Source organism: Protopterus annectens, chromosome 3.part0 (assembly GCF_019279795.1).
Source record: "Protopterus annectens isolate FY-2018-M chromosome 3.part0, PAN1.0, whole genome shotgun sequence".
Taxonomy (NCBI): domain Eukaryota; kingdom Metazoa; phylum Chordata; order Ceratodontiformes; family Protopteridae; genus Protopterus; species Protopterus annectens.
In genome coordinates this window covers 1,955,414,528-1,955,437,324 of record NC_056731.1, presented here as the reverse complement: position 1 = coordinate 1,955,437,324, position 22,797 = coordinate 1,955,414,528, and the positions used below count along the sequence as shown (strand labels likewise).

The 22,797-nt window shown below is 41.8% G+C and overlaps 1 protein-coding gene across 2 annotated transcripts in view; it reads right to left on the bottom strand.

Annotated features, from left to right (window-relative positions):
* KLHL18 (kelch like family member 18) overlaps nucleotides 1-22,797 on the bottom strand; it is a 698,878-nt gene that overhangs the window by 287,912 nt on the left and 388,169 nt on the right. For both annotated transcript variants that reach the window (XM_044066030.1, XM_044066031.1), the window contains exon 4: nucleotides 11,172-11,370. In XM_044066030.1, the coding sequence (XP_043921965.1) occupies nucleotides 11,172-11,370 (199 nt within the window). The remainder of the gene's footprint in view (nucleotides 1-11,171; nucleotides 11,371-22,797) is intronic.

The window sequence follows — 22,797 nt, the reverse complement described above, 5'->3', positions numbered from 1 at the left end:
AATGTTATGATCAGGGCCTAGGCAAGGGATACAGTAAGAATGATAATCCTTGTGAGGCATTTGCTTTCCACAAGAAATACAATTGTTAACTTTTTCTGACATCAGTCTAGAGCAAGAAAAAAAGTTTCCCCAATGGGGTACTTAGCTTTAATGAAGACTTCGGATCTGAAATTAGTCTGTGAAAATCTCAGGAGCCGGCCGACCGGCACTTGCGAACTGCTTTTGCTTCGGGCACCGCGTGGCAAGAAAGACTGAAGAAAATGGCGTCGGCTGCATCTTTTATACTCCTGGCACTCTGACATCAGGGAGGAGGCGACAGCAACAGACACCAGACCTAGACTTTGGAATTCTGGCCGACTGCGGGTAGCCTGCCAGCAGGATAACCCAAGAGTAATGACTGCAACAGTGAAACACGATGAACATTTGGACAGATGAGACAGACTGTTGGAATACCAAAGTCTCGAAGTGGCAAATGGCACTCCCATCCACCCTGCTCACAGCCTTTTAGAGCAGCAAACTGAGAAAGATACTGTGGTCTGCGAGACCAGCCTGGACTAATGTGATGACGAGTACCTGTTCTGAGAGGCTTAAACAAGGTGTTAAATCACTTGACTAGGTATACAAAGATGGCTTCCTGCCTTCTCACAAGGAGACAGATGGAATCTGTAGACTTCCAGGCTGAACAAACAGCATCCTTCCAGAGAAGCTTCATAATAAAAAGGACCAAGTTTTCCGATTCATATTATTCTCTAAATAATTATTTTTTTCTGTACTGAAGCTAGAGAAGCTAAAGGCCTGCTGATTTCACCTTGTGAACCTAGGTGTCTCCTCAGTCATCAAGAGGGAAGGTTTCCTTATTCTTGTCTCAGAAACAATTATCTCCATACTTTTATAAGTCTCCTTAGTCGCCATGAGAAACTCTCCTATCTATAGTTCTTTTTCTTGGGGGGGGGGGGCTGCATTCACAAGAGAATGAAGAGTGGCTGACAGATGGGTACTGTTGAGCAATGAGGCATTGGTGCTTAGAGTGAAACACCCCAGTAGTGGCATCAGGTCATAAGTCAGTACAAGTCCAACTGTGCGTTCCCCATACACTCTCGGACAAAACCCACTACAAACATAGTGCAGGCAGGTGTAATGTGAGGGTAACCCCATAGGTCCTACACATATGGTGAAATACCAGCAGAAGTCTACAAATCTTTCTGGTAAACCTTTATTACCTCAAATGATTCTAATAAAAGTAGTCTCCAGTTGCTCTAGTGTGTAAACCTTGAGCAAATAAGGCACAGATGACTTAGAAGTGGCCTGTGAATCTGAGGAGACAAAAAAAGAAGTTATGTACTCACCACATCGTTCCATGCGAGTTGTTCCATCTCACCTTCATTCTTTACTGATGGGTTTGGAGCCGATCCTCGGCTCCGACACGGCCGACTAACAAGCTCAAAGTTCTCCAGTAGCTCGAGACCCAACCCCTTATCCCACAATGCACTGCTGGAATCACCTCGGATCTTGTTTACTGCGTACCATATAGAAGTACAATAATTATTCTGCCTAGGAATGAAGACACATTGAAAAACCAGGATGAAGACAGCCTCCAGGTCAATTGCCAGCCAGGAGGGGGAAGGAGGGAGGGACGTGAGAATGAAGGCGAGATGGAACAACTCGCTTGGAACGTTATGGTGAGTACATAACTTCTTTATGTGAAGTTGTTCAATCTCGCCGTTCATTCTTCACTGATGGGTAATGTCCCTAGCACCCTTGGGTGGCTCACGGAAGTACACTCTTTAGAACCATAGAACCAAATGAAGTCCTGTCCCTGGAGGCCTTATCCACTTTGTAATGAGTTATAAACGTGTGAGGTTTAGACCAAGTGGCTGCTGCACAGATGTTGTCCACAGGTAATTTGGCTTGAAAGGCTGAAGAGGTAGAAACTGCTCGGATTGAATGAGCCTTCACCTTACTAGACAAGGGAATGTTCTGAAAAGAATGTGTGTAAGTGATGCAGACAGCCACTTACAGGGTTGTTTTGGCAACTGGTTTACCTTTCCTGGCCTCAGAAAAAGACAAAAAGCTGATCTGATTTCCTAATGTCTTTTGTTCTAAATAAAATCTATGTTGTCTGTGAACATCGAGTTTGTGCAACATATATTCCAATTTGTTAGTCTGGTTAGGGAAGAAAATGGGCAACTCAATGACTTGATTTACGTTAATCTCAGAATATACTTTAGGCAAAAAGGATGGATTTGTCCTGAGAGATACTCTTATCAGCATGGAAGACCATAAAGGGGCTTGATGGATAGGGCTTGAAGCTCTGACACTCTGCAGGCTGAAGTGATGGCTAATAGGAAGATAGTTTTCCACAATAGAAATTTTAGTTCACAAGATGAAGCAGGCTCAAAAGGAGGAAGAATGATGAGAGATAACATAAAATTCAAATTCCAGGGAGAGTAAGGCGTCTTCATTGGAGGCCTCATGTGAAAAGAACCTTTTAGAAAAGCCTTAGACAACTGGTGAGCCAAAGTATTCAAAAAATCGATCCCTAGATGGAAATTAGATATAGCAGCTAACTGTACTAGCACCGTAGCAGCCGCTACTCCTTTGTTGAAAACTTCTGTCATGAATTGTAGACTGGAAGACAATGGCGCTTGGTAAGGGTCAATGTTATGGGAAGAAGCCCAAATGGAGAATCTCTTCCACTTACTACGATACAATTTTCTAGAGGAAGGTTTATGGGAAGCCAACAAAATTTGATTAGTGTCATGGGAAAGACTATAAAGCCTGTCTATGCGGGGAATTTGAGCAGCCAAGCGGTTAGCTTCAGTGTCGGCAATGAAGGATGAAGATCCCCTGACGGATGTGTCAATAAGTCCGGAACTGGGTCCAGGATCCATGGATCTTCCAGAATGTAATGGTAAAGAAATGGAAACCAAATCTGCTAAGGCCAATGAGGGGCTATAAGGATGATCATCCATCCCAGTGACTTTGCTTTCTGCAAGAATCTGGGTATCGGGGGAATTGGGGGGAAATGCATAGAGGAGACCCGGGGGCCAATTGTGGACAAGAGCATCCCTCGGGGAGTGACCTGGTGTGGGAAAATCAGGGCAAAATAGCTTCTGCATTTGTTGTTCATATGACTGGCGAACAGGTCGCAGTAAGGCTGGCCCCATTTGTGGAAAATCCTGTCCACAATCTCTTGTTTGAGGGACCATTTGTGGGGCAATAAAATTGCCCTGCTCAGTCTTGTCTGCTAGGACGTTGGATTTGCCCGGGATGTGCATTGCTAACAGAAAGTGCTGGGATGACACTGCCCACTACCATACTCTGAGGGCTTCTCGGCAAAGGGGGTAAGACTTGGCCCCACCTTGCTTGTTCAGGTACCAGACCACTGACATGTTGTCAGTCTGTATTGCAATTGTCCCTAGAGGAAGAGAGTCCTGAAAGTATTGCAACACTAGAAGTACTGCTCTCATCTCCAGGACATTGATATGCAGATGTGATTCTTGATATGTCCATGTGCCTTGGGCAGTCTTTCCCTGAAAAAGCCCCCCCACCCTATCAGGGAAGCGTCTGTGGTCACAGTGGCAACTGGAGGGGCTAGCATGAAGGGATATCCTATTGTGACATGAGGAGACGTCAACCACCACTGAAGATCCCTCTTGCAGGAATTAGTTATCAGGATCATGTGATTCATTGGAAGTTCTTGGTAAGACCATTGCGTGAATAAAAGCCATTGAAGGATTCTCATATGCATCCTTGCTAACGGGATTGCCAAGATTGCTGCTGCCATCAATCCTAGTACTTTCAATACCTCTGCAGCTGGTGCTCTGTTCTTTGATACCAAAGGCATGATGTGTTGGCGAAGAATACAAATCCTTTCTGGTGGAAGACGAAGAGTGGTGGTTGACGTGTCTAATTCTGTCCCTATAAAAATGATATGCTGCGATGGCAACAAGGCAGACTTTTTGAAGTTGACTGCAATGCCTAGCCGATCGCAGTGTGTCAGAGTAGCCTCTCTCGCTTGAAGAAGTTGATGCCTGGTGGTGGAGGTAAGGAGCCAATCGTCCAAATACAGAAACACCTGGAATTCTATATGCCTCAGGTGAGCCATGACTACTGCCATGCACTTGGTGAACACTCTGGGGACTGTAGTGAGACCAAAGGGCAGAGCTCAGAATTGATAATGATTGGCTCCCAGCCGAAAACACAGGTGATCTCTAGATGGTCTGGCCATCTATGTGGTAGTACGCATGCTTAAGATCGATCGAGCACATCCAATTGTCCTTCCCTAAAAACAGGAGTATGGACTGTAGCGTGACCATTCGGAACTTCTCCTTTCCCACAAATTGGTCGAGTCTGCTGAAATCCAAAATAGGTCTCCAGTCCCGTTTTCTTTGGAACCAAAAATAATCTTGAGTAAGTTCCGAATCCTGTTTCGTCTGCCGGGACTGGCTGGATAACTCTTTCTAGCAATCTGCGTACCTCTACTGCTGCTTGTCCCATGTGACTGGGTGGAACGTCTGGGATTTTTTTGATGGGAAGAGGCTGGGTGGAGAATTGTATGAAATACCCTCTGGAAATGATACTTTGTACCCAAATGTCATTTGTTATATTTAGCCAGGCTTCTGGGTACAATGACAAGTGACCCCCGACTGCCTCCAGAGTAGAACAGTTGGACCTCCGTTCAGGAGCGCTGGTAGGACTGACCGAAGTGATCCGTCACCCTAGTGTTGCGGACCCCCTCTGCCACGAGGGCGGTGTCTCCCATTGTAACCACCTCCTCTACCTCTGGAGGGGGGCTCTCCACGGGTGTCCTGAAAGGCTCCTTGGGCTTTCTGGAAAGCCCAAGGAGCCTTTCAAGACACCCGTGGAGAGCCCCTCTCCTCTCCCTCTGGAGGGGAGCTCTCCACGTGCATCTTGAAAGGCTCCTTGGCCTTTCCAGAACCAGATCTTTCCTCCCCTCTGACCTTTAGGAAAGGGTTGAGTGGGGGTGGAAAAATGGACTCCGGCAGAGTCTTTCCCTCTTGCTCACACCTGGTCAAAGTCTCTTTCACCTTTGGCTCAAACAAGGATGAGCCATCAAATGGGGTATTCGTAAAGGAGGACTTGAAGGGTTCTGCAAAGGAACAGAGTCACATCCAGGCATGCCTATGAAGAGCAGTTCCTGTACCTGCAGCTCTACTCGAACCATCAGCTGCATAAGATACGAGAAGCATAGACGAGTTGATTATCGAATTGAGGGTAGCGAGCAGAGTGGCAATCTTGTCGGATACACACGTAGCTACAGCACCCTGAAGAATATCTCCCAACTCCTTAAGATCATCTCTCTGCAATCTGGTAAAATGTGTCAAGTAGTTCAGTGATCCGAGTGAGAAAGTAACTGAACTAAACATGCATTTCCCATATCTATCCATGATCCTAGACTCTGTTAGGAGGATAAGTCGCTGAACTAAACATGCATTTCCCATATCTATCCATGATTCTAGACTCTCTGTTAGGAGGATGGATAGACGAGGAAGTCTCGCACATTTCCTTTTTGGCAGCTGCTGCCACCACTATGGCATCAACAGGGACTCCCTTGGTCAAAAAGGACTTATCCACGGGGGCAGAAATAAACTTATTAGGCCTCCTAGGAACAGGTTCCATAGGATTCTGGTGACTCCCTCACCCAACGAGAGACCAGCTCCATAAGCTCATCACAGGGCGGAGATACCAAAGAGGTGGAAGGTTGAGACCCGAACGCCTTCAGGAGAACCGACTTGTCCTCAGTAGGGCTCTTGGACTGCCAATCACCCCTCTGCCTAAGAATTTCAAGAATCTCCACAAAGGAGATGTCCTCAGAGGGGGATCTAGAGGACCCTTCTGATTCATCCAAGTTGGTGTCCGATGTGAAAGACTCCTGTGGGGAGTCCAAATGCCTCCTCTTGCATAATCTCTTCCTGGGGACATCTTCAGGGGTAACTTCTGGAGAGGTCTTAGAAGAGCAGGGAGCGCCCTGTGGGGCTACCTGAGGCGCTGGGTCTCTACGCTTGGGATGATCGGAGGAAACAGAAACTGACACAGGCACTTTAGGTGAAGAAGAGGGCAGACCTTGAGATGAGGAAGTCTTAGGAGACTACACTCGCCTCATGGCTTCAAATGCACCTCAGCTCCAATGAGAAGGAGTTGACGGATCCGAAGGAGCCGCGATCCCCTCCCGCACCGAAGCCATGGGCTCCGAGCTCGAGTAGGAGCCGAGCTCACCCGAGCCGAGGCCCTGAGAGGAAGAGTCGGCACCAAGTCGGTACAACTATCCTCCCCGGACCCGACCGGAGAGTGTCGGCTCCTAGAGTCCACGGTCGGTGCCGAGAACATCTGAGCAGATGGAGCCGACGACACTGGAGCAGGTTTCGGCTCCAAGGGATCCACAATCATCAGGTCGGCCTCCTCCGGCTCCGAAGGTCCGGTATGGCTCGGAGGAGGAGCAGACAATTCAGGAGTAATGGTCTTCGGCTCAGATGGGTGGGTCTGAGCAGACAGCAATTTAGCTAGGCCTGGTGCCTTTAAGAGTTTCTGAACCAGCCAGTCCATATCCAGATCGGACAGGCTGACAGAAGACCTGGAAGAGTGAACAGATGCAGCCGAATGGAGCAGTATCGATGGAGGTTTTTCGGCAACCAGTTCCAAAGCAGTGTCCCGGTTCCGAAGGCAGTCATTACACTTTCTGACTTTTTTCCTTTCTTAGTCCTGGATTCAGAGGAAGATTTGGACAATTTGCTGACCCCATCCTGGTCAGACAATGCCTCTGGAAAAAAGGTGTTTGATAATACCCCTATCAATTTACTTCCTCTTCCTTTCTGCAAGCACCCTAGTGGAAAAGGAGTGACAGATACTGCAGGACTCTTGCAGGTGCACCTCACCCAAACAGTAAACACACTGCACATGGGCATCCGTGACGGACATCTTCTCTCCGCAGTCTGGGCATTTTTTAAACCCAGACTTTGGATGTTTTTCCTTCTCTTGAGACATTTCACAAAATCCAATATAAAGGAAATACACTATTGAGCTATTTAAAGTTAAAGAAGAAATCTAACTAACTCACAATACACACAGCCCAAAGAGGCAACTAGTAACCAACTATTTAACTGTATCAAGATAAATAGGATTAAGCAATCCAATAACAAGAATCCCAAAAAGGGAACACTAACAACTATAAGAAAGGGCCAAAGGCAATCAAAGATTTTACTGGGGAAAGGGGAGAACACAGAAAATTGTTAACTAGATATTATTATATAATGATAAAGATATAAAAATTTAAATAGAAAACTTGCTGAAAGTTGAAAACTCCCAATAATAGTCTCGAGCAATGCTAGAAACCAAGAGATCTGTGCCACAGAAAACTAGATCTGAGTTAATTCCAGCAGTGCATTGTGGGATAAGGGGTTGGGTCTCTAGCTACTGGAGAACTTTGAGCTTGCTAATCGGCCATGTCGGAGCCGAGGATCGGCTCCGAACCCATCAGTGAAGAATGAATGGCGAGACTTAACTTCACATCTACCGATTTACAAAGCACTTAAACTGTAAGTGTAAATAGGTTATCAGCACCAATGTAAAAGTGGACTGGGCAAGACATTTGGGAACAGATGCATGCGATTTTATAAGTCATATAATAAAATAGATTAACGGAATTTTGTCTGACATGAGACAGAAGAATATTTTTCTGTGGTGTACCAAATTCATCATGAAAATACACACTGTTCTTCCAAGTTAAAACTGCAGCTGCAGAAATTTCCATACATGAAGATTCTTTGAAAAACATTTTCTTGGAAAATATATAAATATCCTCACACAGTCTGTTCTGCCTTATTTAGGAACTCGGGTCTATCCTTGGGATTGACAGATGAACACTGCCAGAAAACTGAGATAGAAAATATGTACCTATGAAAAACAGAACTAAGATTAGCACTCAAGAGAGACCAGCAAGACAAAACTAATAATGTATCATTTATTTAGTACAATATTTAGTGCATGACCCTGCTAAAGGCAGGAAATGCAAGTGCAACACGTAGTGTGCAACCGCAGTCATCAGGTTCTAGCCCAGCCAAAGGCAAATATAATGATGTTATTTCTATGAAATTTAAATAATGGTCTGATACCATTTAGAAAAAAAGCATTTTCTAACTTATAGTTTCTGCCTGCAACATTCCAGTCTAGATAACCTTAAATTACATTATTTTCTAAGCCTGCTACATCACACTTCCACTTAAGAACTTTTGTTGAGGGACTCTAACCCACTCTGTACCAGATGACTGCTGCTCATGGTTGTGCTCTTGACTTTTAAGTGCAGGAAGATTGGGGCACCTCTCATGCTCTTGTAGATGATGGGCTAAAAAAAAAAACTATCGCTCACTAGCTGAAGAGGAAAGGGTAACTTATAAATTGCTAAATGCGTTTCCAGGATGGGTTTTGAAGACCAATTTAAGCCAAAACCCTCCCTCTACCTCTTCTCCTCTCATCTATCATACCCCCACATAGTCTCTGGATTTGCCATTCTTCTACGAGGTGATGTACACCTCAAGATTTTCATTCCACCTTTTGGGGGTGAGAAAGGTGAAATACTAGCATATGTAGCAATTCACAATGTACACATCTCCCGCATAGTATAAAAAATGCCTGGGCAGGTCCTGACTCTCGATTTGGAGATGGTAAAACAAAATGTTTCACCCTTTTAGGCAGTAATGATTGGTACATTTCAATGATGTACGTTAAGTTCAAGATATGAACTGGGTGAATGTCAGAAAAGTACTGGGGAGTGCATGAACTAAATACTCCTGCTTATGACATCAGGACACATGCACCAGCAGGAGGCAGATGCACCAATGTACAGCAGCTGAATAATTTCAAAACTGTGCCAAGCTAGGAATATCACAATAGGAAATCCCGAGAGTCACACACTGCAAAGGGCCTCTAAAGCTAGATCTCTTGTATTCTAAACAAAGAGCCAATGTCTAACTGCCTAAGACAGATCCGGGTCATGTCCCTGTCCAGCTGCAATGCCACAGACATGTGACCATGAACTGACAGACAACATGAGTGTCATTATTCACTACTATTTGCATGTATGCACAATCTTATGCAAGTCTTATTTTCTTCAAAACTGCCTACTGCAAGCATTATGACTACAATGAAAACTCTAAGGTGCATGCAGAAATGCTGATGTATTTATTTGGGGTTTTTCAAACTACCCTTGCCATACCTTGCTATGCAGCAGTTATGCTGGCATGGGCTACTGGGAAAAGGTCAGAGCTGAAGGAGACATGTTCCTAGTAGGGCACATACTCTTCTGTGTTTCAGGTAGCACACACAAGAAAACCACAAATGATTAATGTGTGGACACAAATTACCCTTTTGAAATATAATTCTACATCATAGGAAAGAAAAATGTATCAGCTTCTTATCTCCCCCCCCCTCTTCCATCCAAACTTATTTCCTTTCTTCACTACTAATCACTCGTCTACCAATTATTTCATTCTGATTAACATTTGATGTCAGCTGTTTGTTTTGTTCCGGACTGTTTCATGATCATGATTATGCAATTTATGATGTATTTGCTGTGTATGTGCAGCTTTTCTCCAAAGGCCTTTGCTGAAAATGAGACTTTATTCCAGTCTGACTTTCCCGGCAAACAGCAATAAATAAATCACAGACAAGTAACCTGATGTTGTATAATGAAATAGCAGCATTGAAAGTCCATTATAACATCTGCAGCTTTACTTTTCTGGAGAAAAGGAACATTATGATCACTTGAATTAAGCAGGACTACTGCAGAGCTACAGAAACACTCCAAATGCCACATATCCTCTGATGGTTAGCTTTTAGTTTGTGGTGGTTGTGTGTACCTACAAAATACTTCCCAACAATCATACTTGAATAACAAAGGCAAAAAATATGCTACAAACCACCAGCACAACTAATTATTTTTTTTTTTTAATGAAGAAACACCAGATACCTCAGCTTCATGTCTTATGAGGGTGCTACAGAATATTTTGGCGTGGTTTCCTTGCAGTCAGCTGCAGGATACAATTTACTGAAAGTGGCATTCAGGCTGTTATCAATCCTTTACCATTATTGTGGGCCAGCTTCATGCATTTTAGAATCATCTTTACAAACAGAACAAATGTAATTAATTCTGGGGAGACTCTAGGAAGAATTAAATTTACAGTAGATTGGCTTGTTGTCCTTTACATTCTGTGTTCCTGTGTTTAAGCAGTAACTGAGGTGGGGAGTTGGGGGAATGAAGGTTTAATCATTCCAATCCCTCTTTCACCCACAGAACTTGATGTAAGAGCAGAAGTCGTTCTCATTACTTCATGATGGCCAGGCAATATGTGCTTCACATTGTAGCTGCAGTGCAGCAAACTGTTCCATTATAAGTTGAGGAAGTTTTCCCCTCAGCTAAGGTGGCAACCAGCCCCACCTTGGGATCTAGTCTCTCATTCAGATCACTGCACCCATCAGTGTTATCTGAAGAGGTGATTGCAGGCAGAAGGAAGCCTTTAACATATGTACAACATTTTACACTACATATCAAAGGAGTTTCCTTTTTTTTCCTTTTTATTTTTTTTTTTAAATCTGCACCTTGGTGAGTTGTGCTTTTAGTACAAAGTGAGCTACACTGGAGCATCTGCGATGTAAACAAGTGGTCCTAATGCACGTGCATTTTTTTGGCATTTAGTGCTGGTTTACCATTCAAAAAACACTGCTCTCTTTCAACTTACTGTGTTAAATGTAGAAATGTAGAAGTCTGTACACAATGCATTTCAAATATTTGCTCAACTGACTTTATTACTAACAGTCAGAAACATCATTACTTGTTTGCATTTGTTAACCAGATAAGTGAATTGGTCCACGTACCCTTTGCAGCCATAAGGACCACTAGGACAATAATACAAAATATGCAAAAAAAAATACAATCACAGAAAGCAGTACAGCAAGTATATTGACCATAAACAGTGCAATACTACTGCAGGGGTACACTCATTTAAAAGTAAAAGAAATGTAAATTTTCAAACACATCTTCCGAGCATACTTCCACTTGTGTAGAAATCTGAAATGTTCATTCTAAAGCTGTTTATCTGTAATCATGACTGTATTTGAAGTTCAGAGATTCTTATACTATGCAAACTAGCAAGTACCTGTTCCTCAGATTTGACATTGAGATCATCCCTTGTGACAAGTTCTAACACATCCTCAAATGGCAAAGCCAGAAACTCTTCCGATACAGATACTTCCACGAAGTGCTGGTGTATGAAATGGTTGGCTGCTTCATACAGCACTGAACACATCATGGTTTCTGCAAACTGGCGCACTCCCAGACAATTCTTAGGATGCAGTCTGAGCAAAAACAAAGACAAGCAAAATGCATTACATATGACATGACAAAGGAAGTGAAAATCTACAAAAGACACTTCCATAAAAGCTGCATTTAAGCATACCTGCCAGCAAAGTCTCTTTCCAACTACTAATTCAGAAACTGAGTGAATTTTTCACCCCCCCAAACTTACACTCCATGATGTAATATTGCTTTACTTTGTGAAGGCTTGTTTGCAGTTCTAAGAACAGTCTTTATTTAACGAAGCATTCATAAACATTGCTAATATGCCACACAAAATAAAAAAACTTGTAAAAGATTTTACTATAACAGCAGATCTTGAAGAGGAAATTTGTACAAGCCCATAACGTGCACGATAGAAATTTTGTGAAGAAATCCTGCAGTAAAGACCACGAGAGAGACAGATCAGTACCTATAAATAGGCACCTCTTATCTCACCTTTACTGTTCCTGACAGAGATAAAACACCAAGGGAGTCCAAATGACAAATGGAACAAATTACATTTCAGAAACATTGTGACCTAACAAGCAACTGAAAATCTTTATTTCCTTCAGAATAAGGACCGTTTTAGAGAGATGTCCAAGGATGTACTTGCTTGATGGTAGAGACACCCTTCAAAATATACAGTAAATTATTGCAAAACTGTTTTCTGTTCATTCACAGGTTAAAGCCCAGAGACCATAATCTGCAAAACAAGTCTTAAGGTGCAAAACAGAAGGGCGAAGTTGCAGAACTTACGCCACTGGCAGGACCGTCAAGCCCAGGCAAAGGGACTATAGCAAATTAAGGAACTGTAAACTCCACAATGGGAGTTCTTGCTGAGGCTTTAACAGAGAACCTTTATGTAGATGTTTAAATGTCCCTAAATGTGGACAAATGACCATTCATTTATTTCCTTACTCTCCCTTCTTCACTCACTTCCTTACTTGTATCAATTTTTCTACCTGGCTTTCTCTCAAAAATTACCATAAGCCTGCTTTTCTCTTACTTCATACTGCAGTTCCCGTTTGTACTATATTAACTTAGCATTAATTTCTCTATAAACTGACTAAAAATGTCTCTAGTAAATCATTATCATACAAAATTGCATCTATTCTTAACCGATGATTTCAAGTCAAATTTGGTACAATTATTTAAACTGCAGTTGTTTTTTTGTATTATTTTTAAAGACTGTAAAATTATTGTTCTTAAAATGTTTTGTAATACCGTGGAGCTTTTTTCCATGGACATCTGCTAAAAATAAGCTCCTACCCAGTCAAAATTATTTCTTTATTGCATTTGTTAACCGGGAAAGTCTACTGGGCCTAGGTGAGCCCACTTTCAGTAGAGGCCCAGGGAGAAAAGCTCCACATAACATTAATAGCACATACAAGAAAAGGCACAATATTATAGTGTATATACAGTCTCAATATATGAAAATAAATATTAAACACAATGGTACAACTTATTTACAAACATTACACACCAACAATGTGTACAATTTGATCACTGAGGATAAAAAGTTAGTCAGGTAGGGTATCAGTTTTGATGGTTACTCAGGAGTTTTGTAGGCATAAGCAGTTGACTTCAGCAAGTCACAGAGAGCTCCTAAGTATTTATATAGTATTATATTATATATTAGTATTTATATATTAAGGGAGGCACAATGACAGGGCACTTCTATGGGCTAGGCTTTAAAGGACCCAGGCCCATTAGCTTAGTACGCACCTACGAACCTAAGTATTTATCTTTCCTGATAATCAAATGTCAATAAATAAATATATATTAATTAATACACATTATATATTCTAATAAATGGAATGTTGCTACAACAAAGTGGCCAAGTTTCCCACTAATTCAAAGACCAACACACATCATTGTAGAGCATTACATATGCTACAATAGTTTGAACTCCCAAACCACTTCCATTACATCCAGCTCTTAAACTTGCACATAATTTATAAACCTTTAGCATGCGCAGCCCTGAGTTGCATAGTTAATCCTTACACCCCAAACAGAATCCTAAGGTCGGAAGACAAAAAACTCTTGGTCATCTCTAATCCCTCAAAAGTACCAGGACAAGCTTATACTCTTACTCTGCAGCCAAAGTCTGGAACTCTCTCCTCCATCCACAAAACAATTACTAACCTGGAAGTCTTCAAATACACCCTAAAACATGTTAATACATTGCTATGCTCATACTCGGCTCCTGGCTAACTTGGACTTAACATTTCCACCTCTGGCTGATCTTCTCCAAGCTAACTTATTTCTCTACATTTTTACTCCGGACTAACACTACCACCAAAACCCATATTCGATTCAGCAGCCCTTTTCAGCTAACTTCCTTCCTACACTCTTTCCCTCATCTCTCCACAATGCCTTCCATCTTCTTTTATAATGTAATGGCTTCTTAACAACATATCCCTGTGTCATAATACTACAAGGAAGAACTGAAGAATAGCATGTCTTACCCTAAGAAATAATGTACAATACTTATCTTCTACGTTAATGAAGACAAATTTATTATATGTTTGCACATGGATTTTTTAATGTATTAGCATGCATGCAAAATTAAAATGCTTGAATGCATGCTTCCCCATATTAAATTAAACTAACCACTGTATAAAGCTAAGATGCATTATGTACGTACATAATGGTCTAACTTTGGAGCGTTTCTCCCTAGGTCTCTGATGAAAATGGGTTATTTTCGGACTCGGATGAATTTTCCCAGAGTAAATAAATGTCAACTAAATAAATAAATAAATAAATACAGTACAGAAACCCTAAAAGGCATGTCTGGACTGTCCAACTGCCAACGCAATGCCTGCAACGCAACTGCCAACGCAATGCCTGCAACGCAACTGCCAACGCAATGCCTGCAACGCAACTGCCAACGCAATGCCTGCAACGCAACTGCCAACGCAATGCCTGCAACGCAACTGCCAACGCAATGCCTGCAACGCAACTGCCAACGCCAATGCCTGCAACGCAACTGCCAACGCAATGCCTGCAACGCAACTGCCAACGCAATGCCTGCAACGCAACTGCCAACGCAATGCCTGCAACGCAACTGCCAACGCAATGCCTGAACGCAACTGCCAACGCAATGCCTGAACGCAACTGCCAACGCAATGCCTGAACGCAACTGCCAACGCAATGCCTGCAACGCAATGCCTGCAACGCAATGCCTGCAACGCAATGCCTGCAACGCAATGCCTGCAACGCAACTGCCAAAGCAATGCCTGCAACGCAACTGCCAAAGCAATGCCTGCAACGCAACTGCCAAAGCAATGCCTGCAACGCAACTGCCAAAGTTGCCAACAACATATAAAAGTTTAAACTACAGAAAGTGCCACAAGCTAATGAAAAGGACTGAACAATTTCCTCATCCAGCAGTAACACAGATGACAAAATAGCTGGAAAAGCAAAACAACACAGGAGATACAGACATATTATCCACCCCCACGCACACCACACAAAAAAACTTTAAAGTGCTTTTCAGGGTTGCAAAACAGACCAACTACATTGCAGCAATAACCGTGGCTGGCCACTAGGAATTAATAGACAGAATGCAAGGAAAAGCTGGAACAGCCAAACAGAAGGAATGAAAGAGAAAAGGAAAATCTCACTGGCATGTCTAGAGAAACTGCACATATCCCCCAAAAAAAAAAAAAAAAAAGAGGTTGACGAGGTTGGTGATACCCAGGAAAGCAAAACAAGGAGAAAATGTGCTAACAGCAGGATTCCAGAAAGAATATGATACAGACAAAGGACTATTATAGCAATAACCCACAACTGGGTGTGGGTAATGCTGGATTTTGTCCTCGTGACCAAACAAAGCTAACCGTGGGCAAATCCAGCATTGCCCACACCCAGCCGTGGGTTACTGCTATTATACAATGGTGTTTGTTTTGTGTTGTGTTTTTGTTCCTGTTATTTAGGTTTTTGTTTGCTTTAGTTTGCATTTTTGTACTTTGAGATAAAATAGTGCACATTTAGTTCATGTTTATTGTTTATTTTATTTGTATTTTATTTAAATACAAGTTATTACTAATTTTTTGTCTGTGAAGGGATGTAAGCAAACGCGAGCGTGGTGTTCGGTGTTTGTTTTACTTATAAAATAGAGTTTGTAGTAGGAGATTTGGTATGTGCATTGCGGTTGCTGGTAAGGTGTTTTTGCAGGGTTTATGTTGGTTTTTAAGGGTTAAGTAGGTTAGGAAGCTGGGATGGTACTTTTCTGTTATGTACCAGTGGAAATACAAACTTTTGAATAGCACTGTACATGTTGGTGCGATAAGAGGAAAGTACCATTTACTCTACGTCCTATTCTGAAGGATAACTGTAGCATAGGTGAGGTGAGAGAGGCAGCCGTTCAGGCAGAAAGGTTTAGGGGTGGTATTGAGAAGTACAGTGCTTGCATTTATTTTTCTATTGTAGCATTGTTACAGTGCTTAAATGTAGTTTAGTACACATACACTTTTGAAAGAAGAGGTTGACGGAGGGTGGATCTGGCTTTACCATGTACATTGGTGTTTATGAGCTGAGGGACAGAGGACTGCAACAGGAAGCAAGACTCTGTGCTGGATGCTTGATGTACAATATCAGAGACTTGATTACGGTTTTCCTGCTTTTTCTCCATTTAGATACGGACTTCTGTAGTTCTATGTAAACTGTATACCTGGAAATAGAGTTAGAGTTGTGAGTGAGGGTGGATCTATGAAGTTAATTGCTGTTCGAGCTGAGGAGTTTACTAATAAGAATAATGGATTTTGGGTGATTCAGCTGCAAAAGCAATCACTTTTTTATGGTTTTGGTGCTTGCTCTTATGTTTTACTGAGTTGCTTTGTCGCCGTCACTGCATGGTACGTTAGCAGCCGGACTTTTCGTTGGTTACTTTTGATTTACAATGTGCATGCTGGCTGGATTAGCCAATCAGCATGCACGTTTCTTGGCTTTGCCAAGCTTGCATTGTATAATAAACATGTTAACCAGCACTGACATCTACCAAGTAGCATGGACTATAGAACTGCTCAGTTCTACTATGTGTAAAGAAAGCAGTTGTAAAGAAACCCAAGATATGTCCCACAGTACACCACACACTTAACTGCATCAAGAAACAGCTTCTAAATACAGCAGTTGGCAAAAGGATTTTAACACTGGATGAAACTCCTTTTACAAGACTTTTCAAACTACTTATCCAGAAGTATAAGCAAAGCTTATGTGGGAGTCCAGGACGTCCTTACAAGACATGACGCAAGCTGTGTTCTGCATTCTGGAGAAACTTGCACAAACCAGAAAGACAGGTTTTGATCCACCACTGCTCAACCATAGTAAAAGCCAAATGGCTTCCAGTCAGAGGGCAGAATTCTTACTGGCCTCTCACTTAAAGTCAAGCTCTAAGATTCTTTTAGGTTGTTAGTTGCCAAGTTCTGCCCAAAAACACCTTCCTACAAACTCAGAAGCCAAGAACACAATGGACCAATACTCAAAACACTACTTTCCAAATGTTAATGTACTGGGCATAGCTTTCTCTACTATAGACCCTAAACTTTGGGCATCTCTGCACCTCATCTCAAAAGAAGTTACCTCTTAACCAACATTCAGAACTAAGCTAAAAAAACACCTGTTCACCCAAGCAAAATGTAAATGCTTGCAAACAGGAGACAACATAAACACTTCTCCCACCTCTGTCAACAATGCCCTCCATCACACAATTTCTACTTGCCTGAAGAATGTTAGTAAATCTTTAACCACCTTCTTTTCCTTCCTTTGCCCCTCTCCATTTTTTGTGCATTTTTTCCTCCTTTCTCCTCTTCCTCCAATATTATGCACACACAAATATGCAAAAACAATGGGTAGTTTGATCACACTAAATCTGTAGCAAAACATTTTTTTGGTTACCGATATGTTCCAAATTTATGCAATGTCAAACTGGATTGGGCCTACCTGACATAAGAAGATCTGAGAGTGGGGTAGGGAGCACCAATAAATATCGGGAAGGACTGAGAGACGAGTATATAAGGTAGGTAAAGCCATAGAGAAGGACTCAACTGAAGAGATCCAACTACATTATTGTATCTAAACTGGAAAGGTAAGTACAAAGATACCCGCTACCAGCTTATTTATAATAATGAAAGTCCTGGGAAGAGGTATAAAGGAGGTGCTACACTCTAAGGAGCCAAGGAACATAGCGCTCCAGGTTTGTAGATGACAATCACAGAAGTCATTAAAAAAATGCCTGAAGAGGGTCCCAGAGCATTTTTGAGAAATTTGGGTTGTGGTCCAGGCTGGAATGTATCAAACAAAATAGCAATGGCAAACATGGTGGGGCAGGGTCATGAAGAAGGAATACATCAATAAAAGGACAATCACTGAGCAAAATACCTGGGACTGGAAGTCTGAGTCATGGTAGGGAAAACTAAGGAACAGAACTACAATAGAATGAATTTAGAGGTGTAAGGCTTGGTAAGGAAATTGAGGAGGAAGCTATCTAGAATAATGGGGAAGATGAAAGTAAGAAATTTCATCATGTCCAAATATTTAAAGACACCAAAGGTAGGTAGGGTCAGAAAAGACTCTTGACGTATGTGCAGAAGTTTTGGGACAGGTACTTTGGAATGGAAGACCAGTCAAAAATGACAAGGGAAAGGTGGTAGATCGGGAACAGGAGAGGGGAAGGAGAACCCTGTGGTCTTTGAAGTGCGTGTGGGAGCTCTCAATGTACACTAATAGCCAACAGAAATGGAGTAAAGGGACCTGGAATGAAAGGAAAGAAGAGAAGGTAGGCACTAGGAAAAAAAGGTTTGCAGAGAACCCTGGAGGAGAGGTTTAAGAGACCTGACTACGCTAGGGGACTTTTGTGGATATGAACAAGACAGTAAACCATGAGTAAGAAAATCTTCTGGAGAAGGATGAAGGAAGCCCTCACAAGGGACAGGGTATGGACAATTGCAAAAGTCATGGGGAGGGGTGCAAGGGAGAGAGGAAAACCCAAATGAAAACAGAAGGATACGTGGAGTAAAGTTGAACCGGACTGGACAGAAACACTAACTATACAGAAAATGGTTGTCAAAGCTGAAACAGAGATGATCAATGGAGAGAGAAATAAAAAGGGCATAGGACATAAGACCCTCACAATACAGAACAATATGGAAAGAGAAGGCCGGGATGACTGCAAGAGATTCTGCTCAAACTCTGCCATCATGACAAGTTCCCACACAACTGTCCTATGTTCTTCACAGGGATTACTGCTGCAGTCATCATCTAAGGGAAGCTTCCCAAAGCCTGCTTATTGTACTGAGTGTTTGGTTATTTTCCTGGGAAACATTGAGGTCTTGCATGAACAGTAGTGAAAATCAACTCTGCCAAGATGTCCGGTTTATAATGCTCAGAAAAGGTATGCAGAGAGAACCAAGTAGCCATCTTTAGAAAATTTGGAGCATTGACCCCTCTAGTAAAACCCGCAAGAATTACTGTAGCCTTGGTAAAATGAGACCTAAATGCCCTTGAAGGGCCTTCCAATGGGCAGAGTAGCAAAAGGTAATGCAGTCAGGCGTTTAGAGATGATCTGTTTAGAAACAGAATTCCCTTACTTTTTAGTAGCAAAAGGATAAAGATGCTCATTCTCCTCAGGTCTTTGGCTCTATACGGTAGTATTTCAGTAGCCTGCAAGCATCCAAGAAATGGACCATTCCTCATTTTGAGATTAGAGAAAAAGTCTGGCAATTAGACTGCCTGGTTTAAAGCCAAGTCTACAAAAAAAAAAAAAAAAGAAAAAAAATTAAAAGGATTCCTACATAAGCAGACTGTTCCTATGGAAGGCTATGAAGGGCCCAAACGATTTGCCTGACATAACAGGCAGCATAAATTTCATTTTCCACGTCAGGTATTTGACAGGGAGAAGTGGCAGCTAGTTCTAAAAAAAAAAAAAAAAAAAAAAAGTGTATGAATTAACTTTTCCAGCACACACAAAGTTCCATTGTGAAGCAGCTGCTCTTTTTTTTATTTCTCCAAGTCTTTTGGGTTTCTAATACCATAATGGGAATGGACCCCATTCCTCAGTCAAAGCATGTTTTCAGTTAATGAAATTAGCATTCTTTCAGCAATGTGCCCAGTAATGACTCCTCCTGCAATTCATATGGGGTTGCAAGTATTGGCAACATATCTAAATATGACTGTAGATTATTTTTTATACAACCAGTTTCGTCTACTACTATTGCAACTGCATGGGTACCCTTTCTTCCACACTGCTCTCATTTCTGCCTGCAAATCCTGATATTTAATGACTTTGTTTCTCTCTGTACGCAAGACACTGTAGTCACTGGGTGTGGTGATTTCAATGATGAATGTTACTTTTGTCTTTTTTTCATGGACAATTATAACAGGTTTTCTAGCATCGATCTTTTTAACTGCTGGTAATGGGCGATTCCATGTGATGTAGACTTCATTTTCTATGATGCCTTGTGGCTTATGTTTCCAGTGTTTTTCAGCCACTTCAGTACCACAATGTTTGCACAATCCCCAGTGCAACAGACTTCCCATACTATGCCTTTCAGTATACAGTCCTTCTGCCATTAGTACGTCACAACCAGCAATGATTTGTGCAACTGCTTCCAATTATATTTTACAATACCAACATTTGTCTTGTTTCTCCCACATATTCAATGGACTCTGTAGCTACTCTCCTATGGGGGTGGGTTGCTGAGAGGAAAAGACCATCTGAGAAACTGTTTCACTGCTGACAGCAAAACTGATGGTCCATAGGCAGGCAGGTTAAAAAAGCGGACAAATACATTTTTACTGAGGAATAAGCTAATTCTACTGGAAAAAAATCTGACTGGTACTGTAGATTCAAAGGTACTCTGCCATTTTGGGGTCAAACTACACATTTGACAGAAAAAATACTCCATTTAGCTGAGTAGGACTTCCTAGTATTTGGTCATCGAGCTTCCCTCATGATTTTTACTAAAGCATCTAAAGTAAGCAGACAAAATGTAACATGGCAAAATTTATGCTGACAGCCTGAGGGTCTTCAGGTTTAGGTGTACACTGAAGACCAATCGAGTGGTGTTAAGATGGTCATATGCTGAGACAAGGTGACTGGTCTTTCCACTGTGATCTGCAACAAGAGGAAGAGAACCAGTGATGCTTATGCCAAATGTAGGCTATTAGAAGAATTTTCTGGTGGCTAAACATAGAAGGCCTGCCAGCACAGTTGAGGAAGAAAGCTGGGAGACTTGGCCAGTTGACGCAATGTCAGGTGGGGCAGAATTTTCTGAGTTGCCTGTTGTTCAGAAGTAAAATAGGCCCATTTCCAATATACTCCCACCTGTGGATGTCAAACATCCATTTGTTTGGGTCTGCAATTATCCTGTACCAGTCTGTTGAAATGTGATGTATGAAGCCCTGAGGCTTTGCATAACTAGTCTGCAAACAAGGTAGGGAATACCCACCACCACCACGACTCGTGTACTACATCACCTTAGTGTCATCTGTCCACATCACCACGACTTATGTACTACATCACCTTAGTGTTATCTGTTATAAGTTATACAAACCCTGACCTCCAGACTGTCATGACAGCCCCGAGAGTTAGGATCACTGTCTTCACCTCCTTGATTTTGTTGCTCCCCCTGAGCAAGTGACAATGGCTCCAAGAGCCCTGAACTTTCCCCAGACTGCACCCACGGTATCTGCCATGTATCCCAGGATACAGAGGAAACACATTACAGATACAGCTGTTCCTTCAAGCCATGCCATGACAGAAAGGCTGATTTGTCCTGAAAGACAAACACGTATAGGTGGGAGGTCCACCAGAACCCCCAGAAAATGATGATCCTTGAAGGTTCCAAACTGAATTTTGGGATGCTGTGAGAAACTCTAGGTTCTGAAAACAGGTTTAGAGTGTAAGATATAGTTCAAATCCTCCTGAGATTTGGTTTGGATTAGACAATCATCCAGGCAACACGTAGATGTGAACGCTATATTCTTCTAATAAGCTATTACTGAGGCCGGCCAGGCATTGTAAGAAGACCCTGAGTGGAATGCAGTAGCTAATCCAAAGGACAAAGTGGTAAACTATAGTGCGATCATCCTGCTTTAAACCTGAGAAAATGCTTGTGGTCCCCAGTGTATTGTGAATCTGTTCATGGTAGACATCCTTCAGATCCAGGAATATCATCACGGCCTAAGGAAAGAGGAGGGATAAAAGGGCAACTAAGGGTGACCATCTTGAACCTTCAGAGATGTGTTTAGATTTGACAGGGCCTCTCCTTTATACTAGAAACACTGAAAATCTGCATCCTTTTCTCTGTAGGTCCTTCTCTACTGGTGCTTCCTGTATCAATAACAAGCAATTCCAGACATATTTGCTCTTTCTGTATGGATGCACTCACAGAAGTTTTGGGACAGCAACTGCCAGAGATACAATCTGCAATAGCCACTTATCGGTCATCCTTTTCCATTATTATGCAACAAGTGACAGGCATCCCCCATTCCTGAGGAAGATATGAACAGAAGGGAAATTTAAGGGCTGGGTGAGACTGGGTGCAGAAAAAAGGGGGCATAGTCACTGCAGATCCAGTCACAGGCTTCCCTTTCTGACCTCTCCGACACCTTTTTTTACAAGGCAGACCAGCAAGTAATAAGAAATGCCACACAGACTGGAATCCCCAAGTAAATCCAAGACTTTATTTTCACAAAAAAAACAGTAAGTACTTTTGTTTGGTAGACATCACCAAACTTCTTCAAAGTAACAGAGCAAATGCAGTCACATTTATACTGAACACACCCTACCTAACAATTGACACCAATTAGTATTGAACACAAAGTCCAAATAATCTTTAAAACCTATATACATGAATAAATATTCAACTACAAAATAGTACATACATAAACATTTAAAAAATTCTAAATTCCAACATATCGAATACAAAAACTATAAATATAAAACATTCTTATAAAATGAAAAAATCCATAATCTCTGAAATGAATATTATGATGCGCACACACACAATACCAATAACTCAAAAAAACTCATCAAATACTCTTAACTTTAAATCAGACAACATCATTTAAGCCTGGTGGCAAGTAAGCATTAAGAAATACTTGCCACCAGGTTTCCTTCTCATCGAGAAATTTTCCAGGGTCCGCCTCTATCCTCACATTTTTTTTTACAAGTTTTCTTTTCCATCACATCTTTTCCAAGGGTTGACATCAGTAGAAGGGACAATGCCTGGATCAACAGTCTGTGTTATACCGTGGAATGGGTGTTTTACTGATTCAGTGGTATTACCCTTTATTCCATTTTTGTTTTTTTTTTTTTTTTTTTTTTACTGAATACATTTTTATTGATTTTCAGAAACATATATACAGTATGTATGTCAAAGAAATATTTACATAGTCAAAGCTGGTGGTCAAAAAAGAGCAACTCTGTTTGTCTACTAGTGCAC